Source organism: Strix uralensis, chromosome 4 (assembly GCF_047716275.1).
Source record: "Strix uralensis isolate ZFMK-TIS-50842 chromosome 4, bStrUra1, whole genome shotgun sequence".
Classification (NCBI taxonomy): Eukaryota; Metazoa; Chordata; class Aves; order Strigiformes; family Strigidae; genus Strix; species Strix uralensis.
The window spans coordinates 49,692,766-49,720,564 of NC_133975.1; the positions used below are offsets into that span (position 1 = coordinate 49,692,766).

The window sequence follows — 27,799 nt, forward strand, 5'->3', positions numbered from 1 at the left end:
AGAGTGCATTCCCTGAATAGATTTCAGCATGAGTTACAACAGAAGATTTTCAGCATTAACAAATGTGATCAAAGAACGAAGTGGTTAGAAAAATTATCACCAGATTTGGGATTCTGCCTGTTCCCCTGCTGTTTGCCAGGGGGCTTGGATGCCGAGGGAAGCTACATTCCCCAGCAGGCCACATGGCAGACTGCCAAAAAGGTGTGTGGGTTGGATGGCAGAGAGCCACACAGGTGGTCCCTCAAAAATTTTCTGATTAACTCCATGGCCACTCCTTTCCTCAGAAGATTTAAGTCCTTTGCAGACATTACTTAACCCTGCATCAGATCTAAGAGATTGGATCCATTTTACAGCTGGGAAAAGAATGTAAATAGATTGCCCAAAGCTCAAGAGTAAGGAAGTAGCAAAACTGGGAATAGAACTCCAGCATTGCTAGCTTCCAGTTTGGGGTTTTAGATCACACTGTCTCAAAAAAGCAAGTACAGTTACCGAGGTACGAATCAGGTTCAGTTTAAAATTACGCAGCTAGAGACTTTAAGATGAAAACAATACAGAGCCCCAAAGACATCCAAGACAGAAATGGAGAAGCAAATGAAATATCAAAAAGCATCTAACAGAAGCCAGGGCCAGTACCTGTACCTGGTACTGGATTTCAAAAAGTATTGTAGTGTGCTCAGAGACAGATGAAAACTGATTTAAGGAAAAACAGTAACATGCTTTTAGTTCAATCCCTTAAAAGTAACATATATGCACAAGTATTTTAAAGAGACAAAACTACCAAAAACCTGTGGAGATCATGTCATAAAAAACCTCACACCTGAAGGCACATTGCAGGCATACTTCTGCTAGCAAATGGAAATGAAGCCCTCAAAGCTATAGTAAACATTTGTAAAGATCTCAGGTTTTGTGCCAAGACTTCTCTGAATAAGCCTCATTGCTTCACAAATAAGAAAATTCCAAGTCACAGTCCAACCATAAGTTCTCAGTTTTCTTTTGACTTACCTGGCGGCATCATGAACATCCCTAATTTTTTCTGAAAAGTTGAGAAGAGCAGCATCTTTCTTTTGGGCTTCCTGAAACAAACAGAACAAAACCAAAACACACACAATCCATTAACATTCCACCACCATGACCAAGTCCCTAAGTCCAGCAGTTCTAAAGCCTCTGGGAGGGCACTTAAAGGTTTCTCTTTTGCACTGTTTTTCTTCCCATTCAATCTTAACACAATTGAGCGGCGGACACCCCTTAACAAAAGCCAGGGATCAGAACTGGAAACTTTAAACAACAGCTTCCATTTTGCAGCATACAATAATAGCTGCTTCTGCCACGTGTATTAATAGGGAATGTCAGGGAAAGAACAATTTACTGATGCCCATTGTTCGAGCAGATATGATGTTTCCTGCAAAAACATCAATTAATACCCTATTGTTAGCTGACTGGAAATCTGTTAAGCAAGTTTGTACACAGATTACCAAAGTCACATATAGAAGCATTTAAATTCTCTCCCTTCTAAAATCAAGAACTCTGAAAGGAAGTTTGAAAAAGAACTTCAAAAAAAATCTGCAGCAGCTTTAAAAATACGTGTCAGTCACCGGGGGAGAAAAAAAGTCTCTACCAAAAACGCTATTCAAAAGATTCAACAGGAAGATTAAAAGAATATTTACCAAAATAAGCCACTTCCACAGTGTAAGAATTCAGGATGATAAGAGAAAAGCTAGTGAGGAAGCTAGATGAAGACAAGCTTTTACATTATATAAAAAAACCTTAAGAGTTCCATGGGTTTCTGGATAGGATGACCAGACATAGGTAAATTGGTGAATTTTGTGGCGGGAGAAAAAAGATGAAGATTAGGATCAAAGCTGTAAAAAAGCTGCTTTTTCTGAGGCACATGGCCCCTTCTACTGTCTATCATCTATGGCCCTACATTCGTAGCAGTTGCTTATACCAACAAAAAAGTTTTTCTATACCAGAGCAACAAAATGCAGCAGACTCATCCCAGGTTTGTTTGCTTTTGTGTCCGCCAGCTTGAGCAGCGACGACAGTTTAAATCCAACAGCATTGCCAGCATAACCTCCCTAAAAAGAAATGAGCAAACAGCTGAGGCATGACATTGATGAACTGCAATACTAACAAGGAAGTTTGGTCAATCAGCCATCTCCATTTCAGATGTCACTTACCGCATTCATAATATTCCCAGCCTGAAGGACCAAGTGCAATATGGAATGCAGTTCCTCACAAGTCATTAACTCTGTAAGGAACAAGAAAATTGCTGTTTAACAATTGTTTGTTTAGAAATACACACAGTCAGTTACCAAACTCCTCTTCATCTCAAGCTTTTAAAGGTGAAAATTTTTATTTTAACAGGAAACTAGAACCAACTGAAAAGGTAGTGGCAAAAAAAATGGTACTATATAATTCAAATTCGCAACCACTGTTGACAGACCTCAAGTGGATGTTCAGACCTTAGCTTAGCAAGCATAGTACTTCCAAGGCAACCCCCAGCAGCTAACAAATCCTGCCTAATCCTGCAATGTGCAAAGTGTCTCACGCAAGTGGTTAAGTATCCTCACCACCTACTAATTCCAGCATGAGGCAAATGTTCTGCACCCTGCAGGTTCCATTTACCATCTGCTGGGATTGGGCTTTTGAACAATTATTCTTTTTTTGGGAGCCTTAGCGATCAGGCCTGAAAAGATAACAGGCAATGTTTAAATTTTCCTTGCTTATCCCACTCTCACTATGAATCATGACTTTATTTCTGTATGATCACCAGCTCAGAGCAGCATTTATTTTATTTCAGCCACATCAAAGATGATTTAGCACAAAGTTATATTCAGCATGATGCAAAGAGTCAAATGGAATAAAACTGCTTTTTAAAGCTCTTCCATCACAGAAGCCTGTTTTGTAAGTATTTCCATCTTTTGCAAAATGCACAGTAGTGCTCTATTTGAATTCATACACCTTTTCACTCAGCCACATATGAACACAAAACAATACTTTTTGTTTGTGCTTAAAAGTTACCAGAGGGATTGCCTTAGGAAAAAGATACAGAAATTCAGAACTGTAAAGAGTTAATAAATGGGCTTTACACAAATGGCACAGCAAACGAAGTAACTCCAAATTTGCAAGTACTATATGGCAAGAAAAATAATGTGAGCTGATTTTAATGTAAGGTACTGTGTTTTACACTGATGAACGTCATAAATGGTGGAATACTTTTGACTGCAGTGTAAATGCTTTCAAAGACTATTTTGCTTCAAAGTTCACATTCTATAATTTCCCCTGCGTTTAACTGCTTAACATAATATACTAATCCATCATTTTGGAAGCAGACAGCCCTTGTATCTTTGGATTTCAGTATTAAGAGCCTGAAAACATAGAACTAATTAAATAACCTTTGATCTAACAAGCTATAGGTGAGGAAGCAAGGAGGAAGAAAGAGGAGAGAATACAAAAGAGAATACCAAATTTCATAAGACAACTTCTAAAGCTTTTGCATAGTAAGAGCCTGCTCAGCATCACTATGAGATACATCCACTTGCAGGCTAGATGAGAATCCATCAGGCTATTTAGACCATCCTAACCCTTAGTGATTATCAGCATTAGAATTTAAGTAAATAGTTCTCTCAGCTTAATTACAAGGAAAGACACATAGGAGATAGGAATAGAAAAGTAGACATAATTCCTAAACAACTTCGGGCTATCCACAAACCCTGAAGTGAAAAGACCAAATGGAGAAGAGCACATGACACAAGTGGACTCAAAAAAGGGAAGCTCAGTCAGTCTGATTTGCATGACTGGCCTGATGCAGGAGCTGGAGACCAAGGTGTCTCCTCCGGAAGGAATGAATTAATCAGTTCACAGATGTCCTGCGTGAAGGACATGAAGGACAATAGGGCGTGGCTGCTTTTATACATAACATATTCCCTCACATATGTCTGTTGCTCAAAACACAAAGAACAATGATTTGAGAGACATACCAATAAAAGGCCAAACTTAAACCTCAGCCTAAGCAAAGGTACATTTTTCTGAGTCAAGAAGGACTAGTTTAATCCCCACTGGTGGGAAAAACACACCAGGCTTTTCTCCCTTTCCTTTCACTAAAAATTACTATCCTAAGCATTGGTGCTCACAGCTGAATATTTTTACTACTGTGCCTTTTTATACCACTAGAAGCTGTCTAACCAGTGCTCTAGTAGCCTGTCAAAAAAATTGCGAGCATGAAATAGGAATTCATATTGAGGAACAGGACAAATGGGCACTCAAGTAATTTGAAAAAGTCAGCATTAATGTTTAACTGAAACCAGGAAATGAAGTATTTTCCTGCAGAGTGGAAGACACCAGATTACCTTACGAATAACCAGCTGTGGTATTTCAGAACTTGTGAAATGTAGAGAACAAAAGAAAAATGTAGAGAAACAGAGAACAAAAACAGAAAAAAAAGGAATAGCAATACTATTAAGTCTCTACAGTAAAGATTTTATCCCATCATTACTGCCACCTCAAAAGGCAACAGCATATAGAGGAATTTGGAAACTGTACAGTGATTTTCTCTATGGATCTCTGAAAGAGTGAGCAGAGAGGTGTAACAAATGCATGAACGAGCAAACAGTACCCAAAAGGTGATTTATCCTAATTTGGCCATGGGCACCTTTGCTTCTGTCAGTTTCGGTACACTCCTTGTAGGCTTTGGTCATGAACTCATTGCTAGTGTGTCCAAAGTCTCCAGATTTTTGATTTTGGAAGCAAAGATTTGCCAGGCACACCCTGATGGCATTTGTCAGAGGGGAGTTAGCTTCCTTTTAATAGCTAAAGTACCTGAAATTCAAGCTCTAGTCTTCATAATGCAGAGTAATTAACATGCTAACAAAAACAAGAGTATTATGCATGTCCCAACATGCTTAATTACCTTTTGTTGCCCGTCTTATAATTTTCATGTCATCCTGTAGAGAAGCACAGGAGGGTGAGAACTCCCTCTCTAACACCATGGCTTCAATCCTAAGAGCATAACTGGGGCACACAAACAAACAGGTTTAGAACTGACAGCCAAAAGAGAACATTTATCGGTAACAGAATAAACCTGCAATCTCCTTACTTTGGCACCTGGATTAGTAAATACATGAAGGAATCAGCTTGAGACAGTTTTGATACATCTCCATCAAAGGCTTTTAATTTCTTTACCTAGAAAAGAGAAAAAAACACTAGCAAAGAACTTTATCAAAGATCAAGACTAACTTGACTTTGGAAGGAAACACCTTGAAAAGCAGTTAATTTAACAGGAGGCATTAGAGAGTCCACTCAGTGACTGACTGAATGGCTTCACTGTCCAAGCTCCTGTAATTTGTGCACACCCCAGTCACAAAAAAATAAAACCAGTAACATCACTCTTCTCCCAGAAACCTAGCTACATTGTCCAGTGGAAAAAATATGATGCCATCATTCTGACTGGTGATTCTCATTTCTGATTTCCAATTCATCATTCTGATCTCTGATCAATCATTGCTCTCATCGCTATGTTTAGGACACTGCTTTCCCAGTGTTCCCTATGTTTAGGACCAGCTTCCCCAGTTCTTTCCAACTGGTCCATTTGCTGTTCTCTAGCTGTTCGCCCAAGAAATAGCTGCTTAAGTGATGATCTGAAAAATGATCCTCAACTCTGCAACAACTGGGTTATACACTTGCGTATAGCTTAAACTTAACTGTGCTCAGCATTTCCAGCATAGGACTGCCTAGATCTCTTTGGCACAATGAAGCTAAGGTTTAACTTACGGGGGTTTTTTTCAGATACTTTCTTTAACCATTTCCTCTAAAACTCTCTTAAGGGGTAAACTTCATGCTCTTGAGTTTGTATTTTTTTCATCCATACAAAATATTTTAAAGATAAATGCAATCTTGCATTTTAAGTTATTTGTTGTCAGTACGCTGAGAGCATCATTTACATGCAAAGGAAATATCACTGCATTAATTTTGCCGATCTTCCTTCCCAGCTCCACAAAAATCCATACATTTGCATGATCTGGAAGCCACTGATCTGCCCACATACTTACTATTTGTTTATAATAGAAGAACTGGAAAATACATGCACATATGTTTAAGTGTAACTGGAATTTCTTCCACATCTTCCAACACAGCAACTGTGTCCAAAAGCAGAGCTCACTCTCAATTACACTACTTCTTCATTCAACCAACAAGTTCACACCCAGTATCAGTTGTATGTTTCCACTGATTTACACACCAGCCCATCATCCTTCCTTCTTATAACATTACACTTAAAGCCCATTCACAATCACATTTACACAGACGATCTTCAGTTTTCGAAAGCATATTAAGCTATCCTGGAGAGAGACACACTACATCAGGCCATCAACAGTTACCAGGTTGCCGTGATTTAGCAAGATATCCACAGGTTTTTTAAAGCATCATGCACCAAATTAATCACTGAAGTTATTTTTCTGCTTTCACAGTAAAAAAGTAACTGATTCGCAGTGGAAGACAACATATGCTATGCTAAATCAGGGATTTAAAATAAATTCTGGACTAGCAGAAGAAGAAGATTCTTTTAACAGCTTTGTTTTGTTTTATTCCTATTCTTTTTCCACATCGTAAAAAAATAGAAATGTTGAGAGCACATTAAGAAAAACAAAATTTACAAATTAAACCTAGAATAGAAAAAAACTCCATTTTCAAATTATAAAAAAACCCCAAGCAACAAACAAAAGACCAACAAAAACTTATGACCAAGAAAGCGAATTCCAATCAAAGAGCAATTTTTATTCAGGCTATCCAACTCCATTTCCTAACACCACCTGTCTCCCTGCTTTAACTCAAGACACTCAGAGAAAAGCTCCTTCTAAAGATAAACAGCAACCCATTTTTTTGAGGCTTGAGAAAACTCCTAATTTACAGAGTCATTCAAGAAGTCTGCCAACAAAAAACTGGAAAGACCAGACTTGACATTCTTGATGTTTCTAAGGTGTTAAACGAGCAAGAAACAAAACCAAAATAAACACTTTTTCCTACATCACGAAGTGGGGAGTGGGAGACATCTACTATCTCAGTCTTTGCAGGTATTCTTTAACCTAGCTTCCAAAAAATAGCAGTCTGCAACCTAAACAACAAAAATTGCAAATTCTCTAACCTCATTTTAGTATGTTGCAAATGTCAAAGTTTGCCTGAAAAAGATACAGGCTTTCAGATCTGGGGTGGAGGAAGGGGTAAAAAAAATGAAAAGCAGCCCACCAAAAAAACCACCCCAAATCACCAAAATCAAGATCATATAAACCACATGTGATTATAGGAAGATGGAATTTTAAGATTTAAATGCACAAAAAGTGCATTGGAGAGCTCAGGGTGCACAGGAGAACCTGAGATACAGGAATATTAACTTACTCATGCTGCCTGTACTATATTTAAATATACTTTTGACAGTAAGTAGCAATCAATGTTATCTATGTGGAATGTTAATTTTACAGACACTGGATGAAATCCTCTTTCTTCTACTCTATTATATTGTGAAAAATGCGTGGAGTGGTAGAAGGGAGTACTAAATCCTAGAATTCATGCGGAGGACTAACTTTCCTATACATGCACAACAGAAGACATCGATAAGGCTACCTTCTGATGGGTAGGATGGGGTGTGAATGTCAAAATGCAAAAAGCTTTCGGCAGTAATCAACCCAAAAGACAGTCTGCGTAATCAGCCTTAAAGCAGAGATGTGCTCACCGCCTGGTTACACTTTCTCCATCCCATAGCAGCCATCTTAACCCCCACTGGTTTTGCCTTAGATCCAAAACTACCTTTATAAGAAGCAGCAAAGAAGCTCACCTGACAAGTCCAAAACCCAAACAAGGTGGAGGATAGTGACCCATTCCACAACAGGCAAAACAGAAACACAAAAGAGTTATAAGGTCCTTTTCATCCTGGAATTCAGCTCTCCATACATGTCTAAGTTTTTGACACAGGAGGTGAAGCCCTCTGTTAACTTGACCTTAAAACAGTAAATAGTCTGGGGAATAGCTAAGGTAAAGTTAGGACAACAATTTATTTTGTATTCCCTCTTTATTACAAATTTCATAATTGTAAAAGACCAGTTATTTTACCATGAAGCAGGAAAAAAAAAAATTATCTGGCTGAATTGACACTACCTATAAACTAAAAGAACAGCTTCTGAACCCCAAAGCTAAAAATTACTGAAGCACATTTTGGATGGCTGCCCCTACACAATCCAAGGGAGACTACTCAAAAGCCCGTGGGATTTGCCTCTTCTCTCTGCAGCCATGTTGTTCAAGTCTTCCCAAAAAGAACTGAGATTCTCTGATGGCTCCTAGAAGTGGGGCTCAAATTCAAATACCAAATGCAGCCAGGAACTGCAAAGAAACTATGGGGATAGACAACAATGTTCACTATTAATCATGTTAACAGATAAGAGTAGATAGAGTAGGTTTATAGTAGATCTGGTTGATGAGAAGCTCAATGTGACCTGTCAATGTACGCTCACAGCCCAGGAAGCCAACCGCACCCTGGGCTGCATCAAGAGAAGTGTGGCCAGCAGGAAGAAGAAGAGATTCTCCCCCTCTACTCTGCTCTGGTGAGACCCCACTCGGGTCCAGCTCTGGGACCCCCAACATAAGAAGGACATGGACCTGCTCAAGCGGGTCCAGAGGAGGCCACGAAGATGATCAGGGGGCTGGAGCACCTCCCCTGTGAGGACAGGCTGAGAGAGTTGGGGTTGTTCAGCCTGGAGAAGAGAAGGCTCTGGGGAGACCTTATAGTGGCCTTCCAGTACTTAAAGGGGGCCTGCAGGAAAGATGGGGAGGGACTCTCTATCAGGGAGGACAAGGGGTAACAGTTTTAAACTGAAAGAGGGTAGATTTAGATTAGATATAAGGAAGAAATTCTTTACTGTGAGGGTGGTGAGGCACTGGAACAGGTTGCCCAGAGAAGCTGTGGCTGCCCCCTCCCTGGCCAGGTTGGACGGGGCTTTGAGGAACCTGATCTAGTGGAAGGTGTCCCTGCCCATGGCAGGGGGCTTGGAACTACATGATCTTTAAGGTCCTTTCCAACCCAAACTATTCTAGGATTGCATGAATTAGTCTGAGAACACAAAGAGCTAAAAAACATGGTTTATTTTATAATCACAATGAAATATCAGTTCTGGCCTTGACCTTCTCTCTTCAAGTACAACAAAATCTTTTCCACAAGAGTATGCAGCCACGTACCAAGATATGGCAGCGTAACGTATACATGTAAGAGAGCATAATTACATTGTATGCTCCATTCTGTATTACTCAAATTGGGTGCAGAGCTACTAATTTAATTTTTCATTGTATTTGTATATGGAATATGCATTTGCACTGTCCAAGCATGCCCATGCACACTAAATCAGATTTTAGATACAGAAGGTTCTCACATACGTAATTTGCTTCATTTTAAAAACAGTTATGACACAGAGAAAGCCTGATCTTTGATTTGATTTGTGAACAATTGGAGTAGATATGCCTATTGCAAGTATCTTATTATTCCTCACAGACAGGAAAGCTACCGAATTCCTGCCACTCAAGTTTTCAGCCATTTTTGAGATACCAGCAGCACTTGTTTACAAGTAGTAGGATTTTACTTTATGGCATAAAACAGGTATATTGCACTCCTATAAAGAATCTTTGAAGAAGAGTATAAATTAGTACACCACTCATCCTCATACATGCTTGTAACTATTTTCCCACATTCTGATCAATTAAGTCAAATATTCCCCACATTACAAATAAAAAAATAAAGCCAAGTGCAATAGTCCAGAGAAGTAAACATTTTCTCTGTGTTTTTTTCCTAATATTTCCATACCATTGCAAACATTCAGGGCACTAAAGAAAAACAGAGTTAAAAAATACCAAAATCCCAAAAGGCATCCCAGTGGAATCCAGCTACAGGGGCATGTGGGAAAGCAGCTAATATATTAGCTGGGGAGGCACCATGGGGCACATGCCTGGGCAGTGGCAAACTTTTATCAGCAAATGATAAAAATAAAAGGAGAAAAACCTGCAGCTATCATAAGGGGTGAAAAAGGAAGCAGGAGATGAAAGCTATGAAGGACAGTCAGCCATATACAGCACTGGCTGAGGAAAGGATGGGGCAGTTAACTACACAAACATGGTTTGAAAAGGGTAGAGCTGAGAGACAGGAACAATTCCAGTAAAGCAGGTGACAGATGACTAGGGTTTTAAAACAGAGCATATGAGCAAAGGACAGACTTGAGACATTATAAAGGAAGTTAAGGCATTGTGCTGATAACCTGGGTGTGCATGTGTGTGGGTGAGCTGATTAGCAGTATGATATGGTCTCTTCTGTATATATTTAAAGTACAAATTCTGGCTATTCTAGCTTGTTAAACACTGGACTCGCTCAACTTTTACCAGTCTGGGCCTGCTGAAGAGTGCAATGATATGCACATAAAAGCAGCTAAAAGCTTCTCCTCTGCTTTGGTCAGGATGCCAGTAAATGACAGCTGTCAGCCATTTTAACATGGTATCGTTAAGAAACAGCTAGGAATCTTTTTAGAAGTGGTATAGCAAAGAAGGCCATTGCTTCAGTCAAGACAAAGGCTCTCTGGAAAAATGAGCTGTGAAAGGGATGAAGCAGAGGAGATGCCAAATGGGCATTCCTTCCTCTTACAAAACTGCTAACCACAGTGAGATACAAACAGCAGGACTTCTAACAAGGCTTACAAGGAAAATCAGTGATCTTATCTTACTTGTTAATGTATTGAGAACTTTTATACCTTTTCTTGGTCTTTTTTTTAACCACTGTATGATGGCTCGCCTCGTGTCACACCCACAGCCCTGAACAAAACCTTGAGTTGAACCTTGCAGCAAGCTCCAGGTTTACCAGCTTCGAGAACTTGTCAAGTTTTTCAAATTAAACATTTGAAAATGCCCAAACGTTTTCAGTTTGACAAAAGACCTCACCACAGTGCCAATATTTCAATAATGATCTTATTTAGCTTGACAAAAACATCCAGCAAAGAGCCAGTATTTGCTATTTATATACAAAAATCTCAACTGCTTTCATAGAAAACAGGTAGAAAATTACTAGTACTGACACCTATTTCTGCATGTAAACAGAGTTGCCACATTACCATACTGCAAAAAGAAAGAATAATTTTAAAGACAAAAGATGTTAAATGTATTTGTTAGCCTGAGTACTTAGCCTCCACTGTCAAAAAGCTGTTCCATCTCAAAGATGTTGAAATGTCCATTGCGTGCCTGAGATAATATGGACTGAAATGATGTAAAATATGTCACATACGTCAAACTGGTGACCAGGGGAACATTCAGGTAACATGACTATATATCACAACACTTCTAGATAAGATAAGATTGGAATATAAAGCCAGTGTTTATTCACAATAGATAAACTGTAAAGGTTGTTGCTAAAAAAGAAGAAAAGTGACGGTCTGGAGTAGCCCTTTCTACAGCTATGACCAGGAAAGGTGTTCCTCTCTCTCTCCTTTCTCTTTTACAGACTAAAGGTTTATGGTACCATATAAAAGTAGTAGACATCTCCAGACACAGTTATTGGGGTGGAGCACATGTCTGGCAGGGGGCACTTGTCTCTCATTCCACCTGCAAGACAACTCTGCTACTGGGAAACGTGACTCTAAATACCTGAGCTCTGGAAAAGAGGAGTATACAAAGTGGAACTGCAGAAGCCCCCCCATGGTTACACCAAGACAGTTAGCACTGGTAACTAAATAACTAACTTTTTAGGATCTGACTGCTTAAGTCTCTGTTCAAAGTAATTCTCAACCCCTACAACAACAAAGCAGGTCTTTAGGAGAACGGGAAGCCTTGTTGAGGCCAGGTGCAACATTCTGCAGGGACAGGCCACCTTGCTGAAGCTATCTCATGTGATACGACAACCAGATCAATAAGAACTTAGGGACTATTAAACAGAATAGGGAACAGCAGAACAAATGACACCACTTCACCTGCTATCTCTACTGATTTTGGATTATTCGTATGTGGAGAGGGACTGTATAGTTCTGATGGCTTTCCCTTAGCAAATGGTAAATCACTACTCCAGGAGACAGGTTATCAGACTAGGAGGCAGATAACAAACTAACAAAAAAGAAGGGGACATACAAGGAGAACAGTGAACATACATTCAGGGAAGAAAATGCTGAGAAAGATGAACAACAAAGCTCTGAGGCTCCTAAAGAGAAAAAATTTTTTAACTGACCACACTAACATTTTAAGAGCCACAGTAGTAAACAAGCTATTGGACCCACTTATTCCTTGAACACTTGAAGCATGAGGACACAAAGGCACTGAAACATTTTTCCATAACAACAGAAGCACACTCAGGATCTGCTCCCTGTTCTGCCACCCCCCACCCCCCACTCTCACAGGGAAAACTCCCAAGAAGTTAAACAATTACAGGGAGAATAACAAAGGGAAAGGGGGTCTTTCCTTTTCCTGATGGCAAGCAATGAGATCTCTGAAGCATGGAACTAATTAAAACATACAAATACCTGCACGCTTGGAACAAGACTCTTTCCAGCCTCCCCTTGGGAACAACAACAAATCTGATGTCTAATGCCCCTTAATTTCTAATACCCCTCTGCACCATAAAATCTCTTCTATTAATTTCTCAAGTGTCTCCTTAAAAGCACTTCTTAAGTGCTCTGGCCCCACTATCTTGAGGGGCAGGCCTGTAGTCAAATCATCTACTAGGAAATAAATACACCTTTTCACTCTTAGCAACACCTACTGGATATCTAAAGCATCTAGCTGAGTATTGCAGGCAAAATTCTGATAAAATTGAACAACTTACATTACAATTCTAGCTGAAATATTTTCTACTTGTTTTCTACTTGTAAAATAACAACCAGAAAGAGGAAAAGAAGAAAAAATACCTTTCTTTCAGTCTAATTTGCTGAATATACACAAAGTTAACTAGGAGTCACTTTCTTTTAAGTTCACTGTTCCTTCACTGTTCTCCTCTGTCTGACTCTTTCAGAGGAGGGAGATAAATTCTGTTTGAATACAGAAATATGTACTGAAATTCAAACAAAGAGAGAAGGGGAAAGAGTTTTGAGCACCCAGAATTACTGTCACCTCTTTTTTTTTTCAGATTAATTACATTTCAACTTGTTGATATCCCCCAACTCTAAAAAAGTATGTGTATCAAATATTATAACATAACGCAGTTTTTACAAGATTCCCTGCATAAGCAGCCCAATTTAGGGTTATATATTTGACAGCAAAATAATACCACGTGTTTTGCTGTTGACTGGATGTGAGATTTGCTGCTGCACAGAGTAAACAGAGTGCTTTGACAGCATGACCTTGAAGTGGTAAAGCATGCCAGTTGAGGTTGAGCTGTATGTGGACGTTAATTAGCAATTTCCCAGGTTTCAGCCATCACTTTGACGTGAAGCACTCGAGCAATTCTAATGCTAATTTTGTCAAGTTTGTGGTATACATTTCTCTCAAGTACATACAAACGGGTCAGTGCAAATACATGAGCAGACAAGGAACTGTGCATCATTAAGCAGGGCTCCCAGGTCAGTCGATGAAGCTTCACCTCTTTAATCATGTGAATGGACTTGGAGGTTGGGACCGGGAGGGGAGAAAAAGCAGCACTTGCATGTTGGTGGTATGGTGAGCACGGGGACATTGCAGACAGTGCTGCTGGTAATTCTGTGCCTTCTAACATGTCTCCTTTGGAGCACTAACCCATATTAGCAAATTCTATGAGTGCTGCACAGTGGAGCAGCCTTTCTGCCCTGTTGGAAACCAGTGACCCAGGCCCAGGAGCAGGCGGATCCCAGATGCACCAAGCAGGCAGCAGACCAGAATGGGAGAAGAGACAGTAGCATAGGGCTACCAATACTCAACTTGCAGGCTCTGCAATGGGAAAGCATGAGGCAGGTGCCAAAGAAGTGAAACTTAATTTGTTTGCATTAGGATATACTTTGATTCTGACCTTTCTAGCCGCCCCACCCCGAGCAGTTATCTGCAGAGAGGAGGGTTCCAGGTCTTGTTAAAATGTTTATGGGACAAAAGGGACATCATAAAAGACATCAGAGAAACAAAAATACCTTATCACTACTTTCATTAAGAAGCACCTTAAAAATAGGTGAAATTACTGCATGTGAAGGGAATGACTACACTGCAACCTCAACACCACATGTCAAATGAAGATTAAACCTTTGCACTCAGTGGTTTTCTATGCCCTGGCCTCAGGAAGGCTTTGGGACTCCTCTTTTACAGACCTTCCTGTTGGAATCCCAGGTAGTAGAATTCTAAAAAAAAAAAAAAAAAAATAAGTTCCATGTAAAACCGTTATTTACCTCCTCTGCTTCTGGTAATAATTTAAGAAATTCATTCAGCAGTTCAGAACCATAGGGCTCACTTCTTCCATGATAAATATCTTCAATGATGGATTCAGCAGACCTTGAAAAAACAATTGAGCATACACATTTCTAACACTTGCAGGGTGAATAGTCACACAAACTGAAAAAAAAACATGCCTGGGCTACTCAAAGGAATTATAATGAGGTTATGTATCAGCATCCACAGCAGCACTGTTCTAACACCACTTTCAGTGATGCCTTTACTGAAAGGCAACATTATCAGTGCATAAAGATAGCATTGAAACAGCTTGCTCTTAAAAAAATATCGTCAGCTCACCCCTTTCTATTTATTCTTTTTAAAGAAAGGAAACCAGTGAAAAGCAGCTCTCAGAGTATTACGTGAGGTATAAGGGCTTCCCTTAACTATACCTGAAAACTCACTTCAACTGGTTAATAGTAGCAAACTCTCTCTGTTTGATGCTAAGTCATAATAGGACTCAAAACGAAACACACTAGAAAACAAATTATGAAATGTAGTCACGACAAACCTGTATAGAACTGTAAACTCCACAAGGAACAGAGCACAATGTACAACACTTTTGATAAGAACTACACAGAATTTCACACATCTGTAGCTTGCACTAGATGCATGGAAAAACCAACTCTTACTTTTTGAATTGTTTGAGAAATATCCCAATGTTCATACTTCTTTTTGCATCCAAAATGGAAACCTGAGAGAGAAAGCAAGAGAAATTAATCTACCAGTACCTAAGAAAATAGTATATAATGCAGATATCATTTCTTAAATTGCTACAGGTAATTGTTTGCAGTTGCCACCAAATCACAGGCCAAATGAATACAGAGAGTCACTTCTTATCCACAAAGATAATATATTACAGAACTAGTTTTTGCCAGGGAAATACACAGCACACCCACAACACCTTTTTTCAAGTGAAGCAAAAAAACCCCATAGCAACATTTATAAAAGGAAGGACTCAAGATAAGTTCTATTTCATTACAAAGTAAATCTTGCTTATTTCACAAGGTGACATCTGAAAAGTGTTTCTTATCAAGTAATACATTGTATTGCATTTGAAGGCCCCATGGTTAGTGAGCAACACACTTCAAAACCCACCTATTTCAGAGGTTTTGTAACAAATGTGAGGATGGGCTTTCTAAGCAGAGGTCAATATGCACTACTGACTTAATTCATGCAAACTAACAGCCATGCTGGTCCACAGAAAGATAAGTAAATCAATCTTGAATCAAAACCTGAGACAGATAATGCTCAAATATGTATGTTTCATCTAGAAGCAAACAGAAACCCATAATAAAATAATAGTCTCCCCCCACTTTATATTTTGAAGATGAATTGCTGTATCATCTTATGTGTACAATTCTGGAGATTAAGCAGAGAAAAAAAATTACTTTTTTTCCCTAATTACCTTTTTATTTTTAATTGTTTTTATGGTAGTTTTTTTTCCTAAAACAGCATACAAGTTCAAACCTGAGATGTTTGCCCTGTTTTACTGAATCGTGTCCTTAAGGTTAAAATTCTACCTCAGCTATTTTGGTGATAACAGCTACAAAAGTCATGAGATTTACAAGGACAAGAGAATTGTTTCATGTTAACAGTGTCACCCAACTGCTACAACAAATGAACTGAGCACACACAGATGTTCAAGACTGCTGTTGGACTCACATGATGTTTGAGGTTTTGACAACTGGAAAGGTGTCTTGACCTCTGCCACAGTGCACGAATTAGAAATACATATATAAATGCAATGCTGGCATCGTCACAAAATTGAATTAGCCTGTAGTCAGCTGGTGACAGTGAAAATATAGGTATGATTAATGTGCTATCCTCAACATACACCCAGGAGACAGCCTCCTCATCTGCTGAAAAGAGTGAATCAAATTAAAAAGTTTTCTGAAATTTTGGAATTTCCTCTTTTCTGAAACCAGGAAAGACTAGAAAACACAGGAAATATCAGCACATTAGTTTTAATTAGATGACTGCTAGCCTGAAGCCCTTCAGTTTTAGCATATGCAAAGATAAGAGGACAGACTGTGGTTTATTCTCCTGTTATCTTAGGAGTTGAGAGGCCCCCAACAGATCATTAAGGGTAAGTCCCTTAACATGGGGACAGGTTCAGCTATCTCTCCCCCTGCAGTATCTAATCTTTTTCAACTGTTTTACTGCAAGGACCTCTCACTGACCTCTCAAACTGCAGCTCCAGTCTCCAATTGCTCTGGTCACTCCTAATCTCTGATTTCTCTGTACTAGTTTAAGCCTATAAGCTTTGCCATCATCATTTGGCTTTTGTTTGTTGGGTTTTTTAAAAGCATGTTCACAGTTAACATTCTGTACATATAATTTTCAGTCACAGGCAGTAACTGTTACAATAAGACTGACCATCAGCTGGGTAAACCTTTGGTTTCCATGGCACAACTCAGATTTACAGTACAACCTCAAACAAAACTAGTGAAATTTTTAACATCTTCTCTTGAAGACAAACAACAGATGGCAACATATACAGCTGCATTTGCCTTATCAACACAACATACAAATGTCACAGGGGTTCTTAAGTACAAGGATCTTATACACACTTCTTGCTCTGTATATGACCGTACTCTATTTTTTCTCTGATTTCTTGTTCAAGCACACAATTAAAACACATGGCTCAATTTTTGCTCACTCTTTGCTCGGTGTCCACTTCCAGATCATCAAAAGTGTTCGAAAAAGCTGTCACTGCTTAGCTACCTTCAAGGAGTTTCCAGATGAGAGTGTGAGGAGGAGAGAAGGGGAACCTGGCAGATATTCCATAAATACAAGTTCTTACTCCTTGCAGACAAATACGGTATCTTCCATCTCACATTCAGTTGCATATTAGATTCACAAGCTTAGCCTCAACATCTGTTCATAATGTCTACTCTTCTTCCCCACCAAGCTTTCATTCAATTTTGTCCTTGCAGAAAGCCATCTGCCTATGACTTCCTACCAAGCCGTTGCTTTTTACCCTTTAAACATTACCCCAGTTTTTTATAAATTCTGCTCAGTCTGCTCCTATCTCCTATTCATACACACCTTCAGCACTGGCGCCAGCACAGCATGTTCCAAATCTCTGTTTGCCACCCGAATAGATTTTAATGTGCTGTCCACTAGTAATACCCTTGGACTTCTTGACTCAAAAAGTTACACTAGACTGTAAGAATTGAGAACAGACTCTCCTAGTCTCACTGGGATTCTCTATACCACAGAAAACTCTCATATGGTTTCCAGTTACTTACTTTAGATAAATTCGGGAGAGCTTTCTCCATTCTCATCTTCTTCAACTCTCCTGCCAGAGGAAACTATTCAATTTTTGTTTATCCTACTCTAGAAATACTACAATTCTCTCAGATACTTTTCACCATCTCAAGACCTGCACTTTGCCTGCCAATGCAAGTGTCACTGCCTCACACACTTGCCACCTCTCCTTCATAAACAGTGCAATCTTTGAAGCAAGGACAGCCAACTCACTCATGAATCTACTTCTCATCACCATAGTATTCAACTCAGCATATTTCTGAAATCTGCAGCAGGCACAGATCATGTGGGGTAATAACAGCATCAGTTTGACAAATGTCAAAATGTCACTGCTGGTTTAGATGTATTAAGGAAAGGGGAAAATTAGCTTGAGTACCATGGTGAAGTTGTGATGATGGTAAAAGGAAATCTACTCCTGAACTCTGACACAAATTTGCAACCAACACAAAAGATTCAGAGAAGTGTTCTGGGAGACACAAAAAGCCCCACACCAATACTGACTTTGTACTGACTGCAGAAATGCAACAGGAGTTTCTTGCTGTGAGATTGTCAATGAGGAACAGGAACATAACAAAGGGGATTTATGACAGATCAGTGAAAGCAAAACACCATATATATTCTCTGGATAAGAACAATGAGGTTTCACAAGGTGGGATACAGTTTACAAACTACAGCAAGCATGGAACTGCCTGGTGGTGCAGGCTGGGTGCTGGAGGTTAGGAAGGATATAAACAACTTCCTGCTTCAGCTTCCACTGGACTTTACAAGACACTAACCATCACTGTCGAGTTTAATATTTTGGCGTCTATTCTCAGAGCCACACACACTGCCTGGAGTGGCTGAGGAATGGTACACTTCCACAGCACGGCAGAGTGAACCTAGCAGCTAGTGAACCTGCAGGGCTGTCCCGCTCCATGTCATCCTCCCGTGCCACATTCCTAGCCTGCTCTTTCCCTTAGGCAGGCACTGGTACTTATCTCATTGTTTTTTTGTTGTGTTAGTCCTCTGCTGGATTAACAGGCTGAATCAGCTCTCAAGAAGGTGGAATGAGCATCAGAGCCAGCACAGGGAAGACAGGGAGAGGGCATGGCAGAGAGGGGAGAAGAGACATCCTGTTCATCCCTTCCATCTTCCTTCTCTCTCCTCCTCTCACTAGCCCCTTGCACAGGCTCTGGAATTCACTGCACTGTTTCGCAAGCCATTAAAACTCACTAAAATGGCAGAAAACTACTCCAGTAGAAAAAACACAAAAAAAATCGCAACAGCATTCTGCTGAGCTACTTAGCTGTTTACAGAGGGTCCAATGACTGCCCCAGCCAGCGCACAGGTGGGGGGAGGTGAGGGACAGGAGCAGAGCTCGAAGGAGAAAGCAAGACCAGCTCCCTTTGCAGGCAACAAGCTGTACTGCTCGCTCCGCTGCCAGGCTAGCTACAGCCTAGGTGAGTGTATGTTGTGCCACGCTGTGACACCACTAAAGGATGGGGAAAGTAAATTGGTGTGCTAACTTAACTCTACTCCCCCTATTTTTCAGAGGTTCAAATTACATGAAACCATAGGGTAAATTAAGCCTTTAGTCAACAAAACATGTTAATTAATCTCCTAAGGGTTTGGTGAGGGATTGTTTACAGAAAGAAAAGTATTTGCTTTAGGAGTTTGACTCAGATCTCAAAAGGGATTTCTGTTATGATGATGTTTAGTGCTAAGCCTCCAGAATTGGGATGCAATAACCTGAGTTGGGCATCTAAATTCCCTGTACAAATAACTGGCAAGTGAGGAATTAAAAGGACGTTCAATATTGTAAGCTCCTACTTACAATAGTAAGAGTGTTTCTTCCAAAACTGCTCATGATTATTCATAATCAACAGCGATCTTTGGAGAAGGTATGGAACCCCCATCTCCACCACAGCATCTGGGGCAGTGCCCTCAACACTGGCTGAGGAGGCACTCTTCACCACTTCCACTGAAGCTACGCCACTGCACTGAGAGGAACCCCGCTGAGCCAAAAGAGCAGACTCTCCAGCCCCGTGCTTTTGTACAGGGCTTTGGACACGTGCTAGGGTTTTTTGGATTTGGATCAAAGTGATACTTGAATTTATGCACTTGAAGTTATCTTGAAAATTTGTTGTTGACATACTACACCGACTAGACTAATTCCACTATTTAAACTACAAAGAACATTTTTCACAGCTAGACCATAAAGCACTTTCTAAAATCAATTCTGCTTTACACAAAAGGAATAGAGGTACTGAAACACAAAAAGTCTTGTCCACCTGCCCCTGCCAGGCCAGTGACACAGCCAGGAACAGAACTACAGCTTCCTCAGCCCCATGCTAACACGCTCCCCACAAGGTCACATGGATGCTGTACACCTCCGCCTGCCCCCCAACTCCTTTGAACGTCTGTAGGTTTTACTACAGAATAACCATCATACATTAAAAGAAGTGAGCAGCAGCTGACAGCACTGATGACGGAAATCACAAACATTGCCTGTGCCTCAAACCTCCATACTCTTGTTGAATGATGCCTGTAGTAACGTTAGGCATGTGAGCTGTTGAGTATCTGCACTTCCACGCTTCCAATAACACAGCTCTTCATGATTATCTCCTTCCCTCCTTTGCTAAGCAGCTAGTACTGCAAAGTCCATTAACACACAAGAAATTGCTCATCGCTGTCTGACACACTGCTGCGGCATGCTTGACAAAGCTTAGCAACGGAGTTGAACGTTTTGTCACTCAAGGAGCATACATAACTCAGAGGCAAGTACTGCTGCCTCGCCACCTGCCATGTGCAAAGGCACCGTGGGAGCCCTGAACCAGGGTGGACCCACACCAAGCTGTGGAGGTGCATCGGACCACCGTATCAGCTCCAGATGGATGCACAAAAACATTAACTTGTAGCAAGGCAATTTTTTGTTTCCAGAGCACTGTTTCTTGGAGAAACCCTTGTTTTGCAGGCCTCTACTTTTAATCTCTAACACTGCTCTTAACCTCCCCAGGATGCCCTGAGTTTCAAGCTGTACATGGAAACAGGAGTTCTGGAGCACGCTGGGGTTATCTCTGCCCCAGCTACTGTACGCTACAGGCCACATTCCATTTATTAAACTTATCATCATTTTTACTATAGCTAGATTTTCACCACGTGACAGTCCTGAAAGAGGGAGCTTCTAATGAAACACGCAGGGCCAGAGTTGTGTACATCTGTATGCAGTACAGGAAGTCCACTCACTGCAATCCTGATTTGAAGATGAGCATAGCCTGAAAACAGCGCAGAGGTTAATGACTACCTCTGGTGAAGGCCCCAATTACTCCTTCCCGATGTCAGGGTTTCAGAGTCTGCAACACACGTGCCTGTTTTAAACCCCTTATTTTACTCTCTGTACAACATGCACACTATCGGTACCCTGGTTTCTCACCTTGTCCGTGATGATGTTGTTTTGACATCTCCCCAACCCTGCAAGATACCACCAACTTCAAGTCCCTATTTTCTCACTAAAAACTGACACATTGTTACATCTCTTAACTCCCTGCTCTCTGTATTTTGTTTACAAGCCAACATGTATGTAGACACACACAGGTGATTAGATCTGCATTTCCACCCTCCAATTACTTCATAGAAAGATCACTTGAGACAATTCAATTCAGGCTTCACAAAGAGGCTGTCTATAAATCGGGATTTAAGAACTAGAAAAGCTACTTATCAGTTCACCAGAGAGTGTTTGAACCTGAAAGTGCTCCGTATATACCTTCTCACCACCAGAAAGAAATCAGTAACAATCTTCAGACCTTCTTGGAAGGTTATTTTAGTGTCCAGAAAAAGCAGGGTAGATAAAGTTTTCATTAGCAGGAAAGCAACATTTGTGAAAGTTGAAACTTTAAAATTATCTCAACTAAATAACAAATTTCCTTAATCACTATAGTATGTTCTATTTCCCCGCTGTCATACTGGTACTTCCCTTCCTGAAGTCTCTAGGGCATCAAGGGTATATACAGCATTAACCCCTGCAAGGGGATTCTCCTCCCTCCTGCCTGGTGCCTGTTTGCATGCAGAATATTTTGTCTGCACAACAGACATAGCAGAAGAGCTAAAGATAAAAGTTACAATACACCTATGTTTCACACTGAAAACTCAAGGGCTATCTAACATGAGTAAATACAGATGCCTTCGGCTCCCTCCACTTATTTGATTTTAACAGATGATCAAATCACAGCACTTACCAAGTTAAAATAATAAAACACTGTTAGTTCTTTGAAAAACAAATGTATGCCACTAAGAACAAAGAGTTTATCCTCTCCATCATTCCCCTCTCCTTCAAATCAAGACAAATTTGCCATAAGGATGAAACATGATAGACAAAGAGACAAAGGTGAGTCAGAACTCACACCAACTCCTACAGCATTATGTAAAAGAGAGGTTTTATTTCAATTCTTACCTCCTCTTTAGTCTCTTTAAATGAAGACTTTAAAGATCGACTTCGGGGGTCCTGGGGCTTGGTTTCTTCCTGCTGCCCAAAAAGCTCCTCGATTGTCTTTGTATCAATCTGATACTGCGGTCTTGCAGCAATCGTCCAAATATTGTTTTTACCGCGGACTTGTTCTTCAGGGATAGTTTTCCAGAAAAAGCTCCGCATTCGTTTTTTTTTGCCATGGTTGTCATGCCCATTTATCAGCTGTGGAGGCAGAGGTATGTTTGGCCCAGGCAGTGGAGGAGGGGGTGGGGGTGGGGGCGGCATCCCCAGGGGGAGCGGTGGGGCTGGGGGTGCCCCTGTGAGGGGACATGGCGGAGGGGGCGGTGGTACTGCAGGCTGAGAAAGTTGAGATGCTGTCGTCGTATCCTCGTTCATTAATCCCGTCGCGACTGGAATAGCCCCATTTTCTTTATCATTGACCAAGGAGAGACAATTCATAACATGCATTTTATGGCCTCTCCGAAGAGGAGAGTGTTACTTCCTTGGATCGGTTTGAACCATTGAACAGTGAGTGCAACAGCAACCGGTATCACGCTCTCTCAAACTCTAGTCTGCCAGCAGCAGCAACACAAGAGGGGACTGTACCATCTTCGCAACCTACAACAAAGGACAATAGGGAGACTCAGATCAGAGAGACTGGATATTGTCCCTCGCCCTGAAAAGACGCTAAAATTAAGGTATAACAGCTATGAAGTGTTTAATCCAGAAGGGAAATTTAGTGAATCAAAAGTCCTTCCCACGGCAATTGTATAACATTTATCCACACCAGGATCTCAAATAGCTTTGGGTACCTCGATTTCAAGAATGTATATGAAAATAAAAACACCGAACCCACCTATTAATCTCAGTTCAGTGCAATTTTGTAAGAGAATATATTTATCTCAAATTACTAAAACAAACAAATATTATTCCACTCCTAATTTTAGATTTTTTTTTCAAAGATGATTACACACACTTAGAAAATACAAGTACTAACTATGATACGGAATTAACTGGATCAAACAGACCCTGTTTGAATCCTTTTAATTCATGGCTTTAATCCAAGCTGTATTAAAGTAACGAACACTATGTCAATGATTTAACAATCTAACCTAATGTACTGCTTTTTTGCCTTCGTATTTTTCACGCAGTTGTCAATAAGGGAAAAACTGTGCGCAGTCCCTAAACTCTCTCTGTTCACTGAGCATAAACTCATACACGTATTTGTATTTTACCATTACTGGTCTGGTTACGCTACCTCACAAAATGCACTAAGGGAAGAAAGACCACAGTTTGACTAAGCTGCCCCTTATAATTTACTTCAGTATCTAGGTTAACATAGCCAGTTCAATAAGCGGAGAGACAGGACAGAGGAGCTGAAAGGAACAGTAACCTACACATCCTAAGCGCTGCACATATGCAAAGCTTTAAACATTTAGGAAAGCTTTTACACCTATATTACCTCATGAAGCAGCTTAACAAGAATCACAACAGTTTTGAGCAATTTTTCTTATACTGTCACCTACTAAATGAAGATGCTGTTATTGACGGTAAACCTTCAAGTAAGAGCACGACTTCTGCAAAAAGCACAACTTTGACAAGCCAAATCTATTAAAACAGATCTACTTCATAAGTCTCAGAGAAAACAAATTAAGGTGTTTCAATTACAGACCAATGAAGAACCCCATGGTTTTATGGAAATTTGTAAATTATCTCAAAAAAAAAAAAATTGGGGAATTTGCAAAAAACAATCAAAGATACCACCAAATACAAATGAATAAAGACAGCCTCTGAGCAAAAATCAGTCGCAGGAAAGCTCAACAGAAAAAGCTGAAGTAATGCACTGGCACAAGAACAATATCAGATCAGAAATTTGGCACTGATTTAGTCGTATGCCTCTTCAGCACGGTTCACATTGAGCTAATAGCAACTCAGATCAGTTTGACATTGTATAATGGTGATGAAAAACCTTTGCTATTTTTGCCAGAGATCCATCATTAGAGTGTACACGAACAAACAGACTCAAGTCACAGAAACAAGCCTTAGGGCAAATTCTCTCTTGATCTGCAAGGACTCAGCCACTCACAGCTTCACTGAAGTCAATGGAAAACGACACAAAATGATCTGCTGTACCTTTTCTTGTCAAAAGCTTGCATAGGTAGCAACGAACTCCTCTTTCCTGCTTCAGATTTTCTAACCTTATACCCTACGTTATCAAGGTATTCACAAGAATAGAAAACATATATAAAAATCTGTATGAGGTTTAAGTCATAGGAATGATAGAAAATATTTTAATGGCGGGGTAAAAAGGGGAAGAGCTACAAAAGAAGTGGATGAGGATAGAGGGTTTCAAATTTAAGTCAGCATTAATATCCAGTTGCTATTACAGAGCTCTGTACGTTCATGCCTCTCCTCCCAAGTTCATGATCATAGAAGCAAAGAGGCATAAAAAAGCAGGTGCAAGGTGGTGGAAAGAGATTAACCACTCAAAGTAATTAAGTGTTGCATTAATTTAAAGAAATACTCCAGTAGGAAAAAATCTTTTCCTCCCTACCACTTATTTAAAAATGAAAAATGCATTAGCTAGTCTTCCACCATCACAAAGCAGTCAGTCTTCAACAGTTATTATTTTCTAACTTGGGTTCCCACAGATTCAAGAAAAAAGAAAAAGGAAGAAAAGAGAGACAGACAGACTGACCGACCATGCCTCTGGGCAATATGCAAGAACCTCATTGTGAAACTTCCAATAAATCTAGATGCTTTAAGAAAAATGGGATCAAATCCTAATGAAACAAAGTTGTAGGCAATGAATCATCAGAGTCCCAGCGCTAACACACAAGAGTGGAAAACGACTGATCTCAGACCCGAGCTCTTCTGAGTTAGACAAGGGACACTCCTAGTGAAAGGAGTGGAGAACACAAGGGGAAGAAAACATCCCAACCTAGATGTAAAGATAGATAGATAGATAGAACAGGAAAAACTGTTTTCAAGCCAACGAGCCCTGTACTGCTTTAGATGAGGTAACCGTCACCCAGAAGCCAGAGGAAGAATCAGCATTTGGAAGGCAGGCATGAAAGGAAAGACACAGCATAAAGGCTGGCATTCAGCTTTGTCTTCTGACAGATAAGCACAATGCAGGTGACAGAGGTCACCTGCCTGTAAGAGGACAGCGGTCTCGAGTTACCAGATGCCAGGAGACTGGTCAAAATTCCCTTCTCCTGCTGCCTCTCGGAGGACCAGCTCGAAGATGTTCCCAGCACCCCCGCCATTACTGTGGGTGGGCGAGGAGAGAAGCTGGCAGGCGGGACGGGCTCCGGGCCGCTGCTTGGTATCAGCAGGTGCCTCCGAGCAGGAAGTACAGCGAGAGGAGGTGGGGAACAACGCAGCCCTTCCAACTGTGAACTACAGATTACCTAGACATGCCGGGACTGGGATGCATAATAAAACCCAAGCAAAATTTTAACTCCTAAGGAGCCTCTCTGCACTTTTCAAAGGATTAAAGGGAAAAAAAGAGAAAGGGACCCAAGAACAAACATTTAAGATGTCTCAATTACACCTCATTATTGCATGTTTGTTATCCAAAACAGCCCAACTGCAAGAGCTCTAAAGTAACGTCTTTACTGCACGTTTTAAACTGTGTCCATATTTGGCATAAAAGAAATATTTTATTTCTTTGTCTCATTCATTGTTTTAGCCAACCTAATCTAACTTGGAAATGTATTTCAAAGTTAGAGGGTGGGGACAACTTTCTCCCCAGGTAAGAAGACCAACCTTCTAAAGTAATTTGTTTCTTGCAAAAAAGGCTGTTGCCACCGAGACGGACGTACCTTACATTTGCATACACAAATTAACAGGTCAAATGCACGATGCGCTGAAGGGCATTTCATAATTCATACTGCAAGATATTAGTCCCTTTAACTCAAGCCTTGTATTCTCTACTGCCCACGTTTCTGTGTCAGGCGTCCTCCAAATTCTCACGAGAACAACGCCGATTTTGACACCAAAGCCCAACCACAGCATTTGGGTGTCTGGGTCTCGACAACTGCCGTACGAAAAGGTAAACGGAGCAACCAGTTGCTAACTGCAGATAAAGAAACTGCAAACACGGCCTCCTATAACTATCCACTGATCTTGCCAAAACGTGTGGGTTACATACAAAGAAGACGCAGCTCGTGCTATCGCAGCGGCTTAGCGCTTAACCACTTAATGCACCCAACAGAAGCCCTCGTAGGGCACGACCTCCCTGCCCGAAGGGAACCCCACGCGGGTTCACCACACAAGCGAGAGGCAGCGGACAGAGGGCCCCCATAGCAGGCAGGGACCTTACTGGCTTTGTCAGGGGGCTCGATTCCAGCTGGTTTTTATCCGGGCCCCCAGCCGCTGCGTTCACCCCGCTGCAGGGACAGGGACCGGGACCAGCCCTCAGCCTTACCGTCTTCTTTTCGGCCCGGAGCGGGTGCTTGACTGAGGCGCCTGCCGCGAGGGCCCCGCCGCCGGGACCACCCCCGGGGCCCGGAGAGAGACCCTGACTCGGTAACTCCCTCCAACCGACGCCGCTGGCCACGGGGGAGCGCCGAGGGCTTTTCGAGCGGTGGGGAGGGGGGAAAGCGCGCGGGGGTGACAACCGCGACCCTCTCGCCTCGGGCTCCCGCCGGATCCCGGGCGGCCCTGAGGCGCCCCGCCCCGCCCGCAGGGGGCGCCCTCGCGCTCGTCGCTCCGCTGCCCGACCCCCGGAGTGGGGAACGGGCGACACAGGGGACACGGGGAACACGGGGACACGGGACCGGCTCGCCCCGACGGCAGCGGGCCCGGCGGAGAGAGCCGGCGGTCCCCGCGGCAGCCCCCACTCCACCGCACACGCCCACCGCGCCAGGGGAGCGGTGGAGCAGCGGCGGCTCCCGCACGGTGACAGGGGACGGCCGGAGAGGTGAAGGAAGCGGCGGGGGAGCCGCGGACCCCGGGGTCCCGCGGGGAGGGGACCCCTTTTTCCCGGGAGCGCTGTCCCCTCCGCCGTCTCGGGAAGGCGGAGAAGGACACACATAGGCGGCGGCGAGACCCCTGCGCGCCCCCCACATTCCCCCCCACCCGGCAGCGCGGAGCCTCCGCCCGGAGCCCCCCCTCGGCGCCTCGCCGCGCCCCTCCCGCCACCGCTCACCTCCGCGCCCGCGGGAGCACGCGGCGCCGCGCGCAGCAGGGCCCGGTGCCGCCACCGCCGCCGCCTCCTCCCATCGCGCCGCGGCCGCGCCGGCGGAGCGGGCGGGGGCGGGGCAGCGCGCAGGCGCGGCGCGGGCGGGGCCGCGGCAGGTGACAGCGGCGGCCCCCGGGAGCGCCCCGGCCTCCGCCCGCCCTCCGCCCGCCCCGCCTCAGCCTGGCCGCGGGACAGCGGCTCCCCGGCCCCTTCCGTACCCGGCCGGTGCTACCGAAACGCCTGTGCGGGAGCGCTGGGTGCTGCCGCAGCGGCGTGCGGAGTCGTGCAGCGGCCTCCTCGGGGGGTCGTGGTCCAAGCGAGCTGTCTGAGTGGTATATAAATATATATATATCTATATCTCATTTACCACATGCTGTCGCCGAAATCACAGCAACTACTCCTATAGAAACTGGACCGCAGTGCCAGGAGCCGTGCTCCCGCTTCGAAGGGACAGCCTCCCTTCTCCAGCTGGAGTCTTTCGCCCCCAGCCCCCCTTCCCCATCCCC

General features: G+C 42.2%; 1 protein-coding gene across 1 annotated transcript in view; it reads right to left on the reverse strand.

Moving 5' to 3' along the window:
• FHDC1 (FH2 domain containing 1) overlaps positions 1-27,324 on the reverse strand; it is a 38,236-nt gene extending 10,912 nt beyond the window's left edge. The window contains exons 1-9 of the mRNA XM_074866653.1: positions 27,261-27,324; positions 22,091-22,723; positions 15,021-15,082; positions 14,349-14,451; positions 5,096-5,181; positions 4,910-5,010; positions 2,178-2,248; positions 1,968-2,075; positions 1,003-1,073 (exon numbers count right to left, since the gene is read on the reverse strand). Of these exons, the coding sequence (XP_074722754.1) occupies positions 1,003-1,073; positions 1,968-2,075; positions 2,178-2,248; positions 4,910-5,010; positions 5,096-5,181; positions 14,349-14,451; positions 15,021-15,082; positions 22,091-22,573 (1,085 nt within the window). The 5' untranslated portion in view covers positions 22,574-22,723; positions 27,261-27,324. The remainder of the gene's footprint in view (positions 1-1,002; positions 1,074-1,967; positions 2,076-2,177; positions 2,249-4,909; positions 5,011-5,095; positions 5,182-14,348; positions 14,452-15,020; positions 15,083-22,090; positions 22,724-27,260) is intronic.
• Positions 27,325-27,799: the final 475 nt, after the last annotated feature.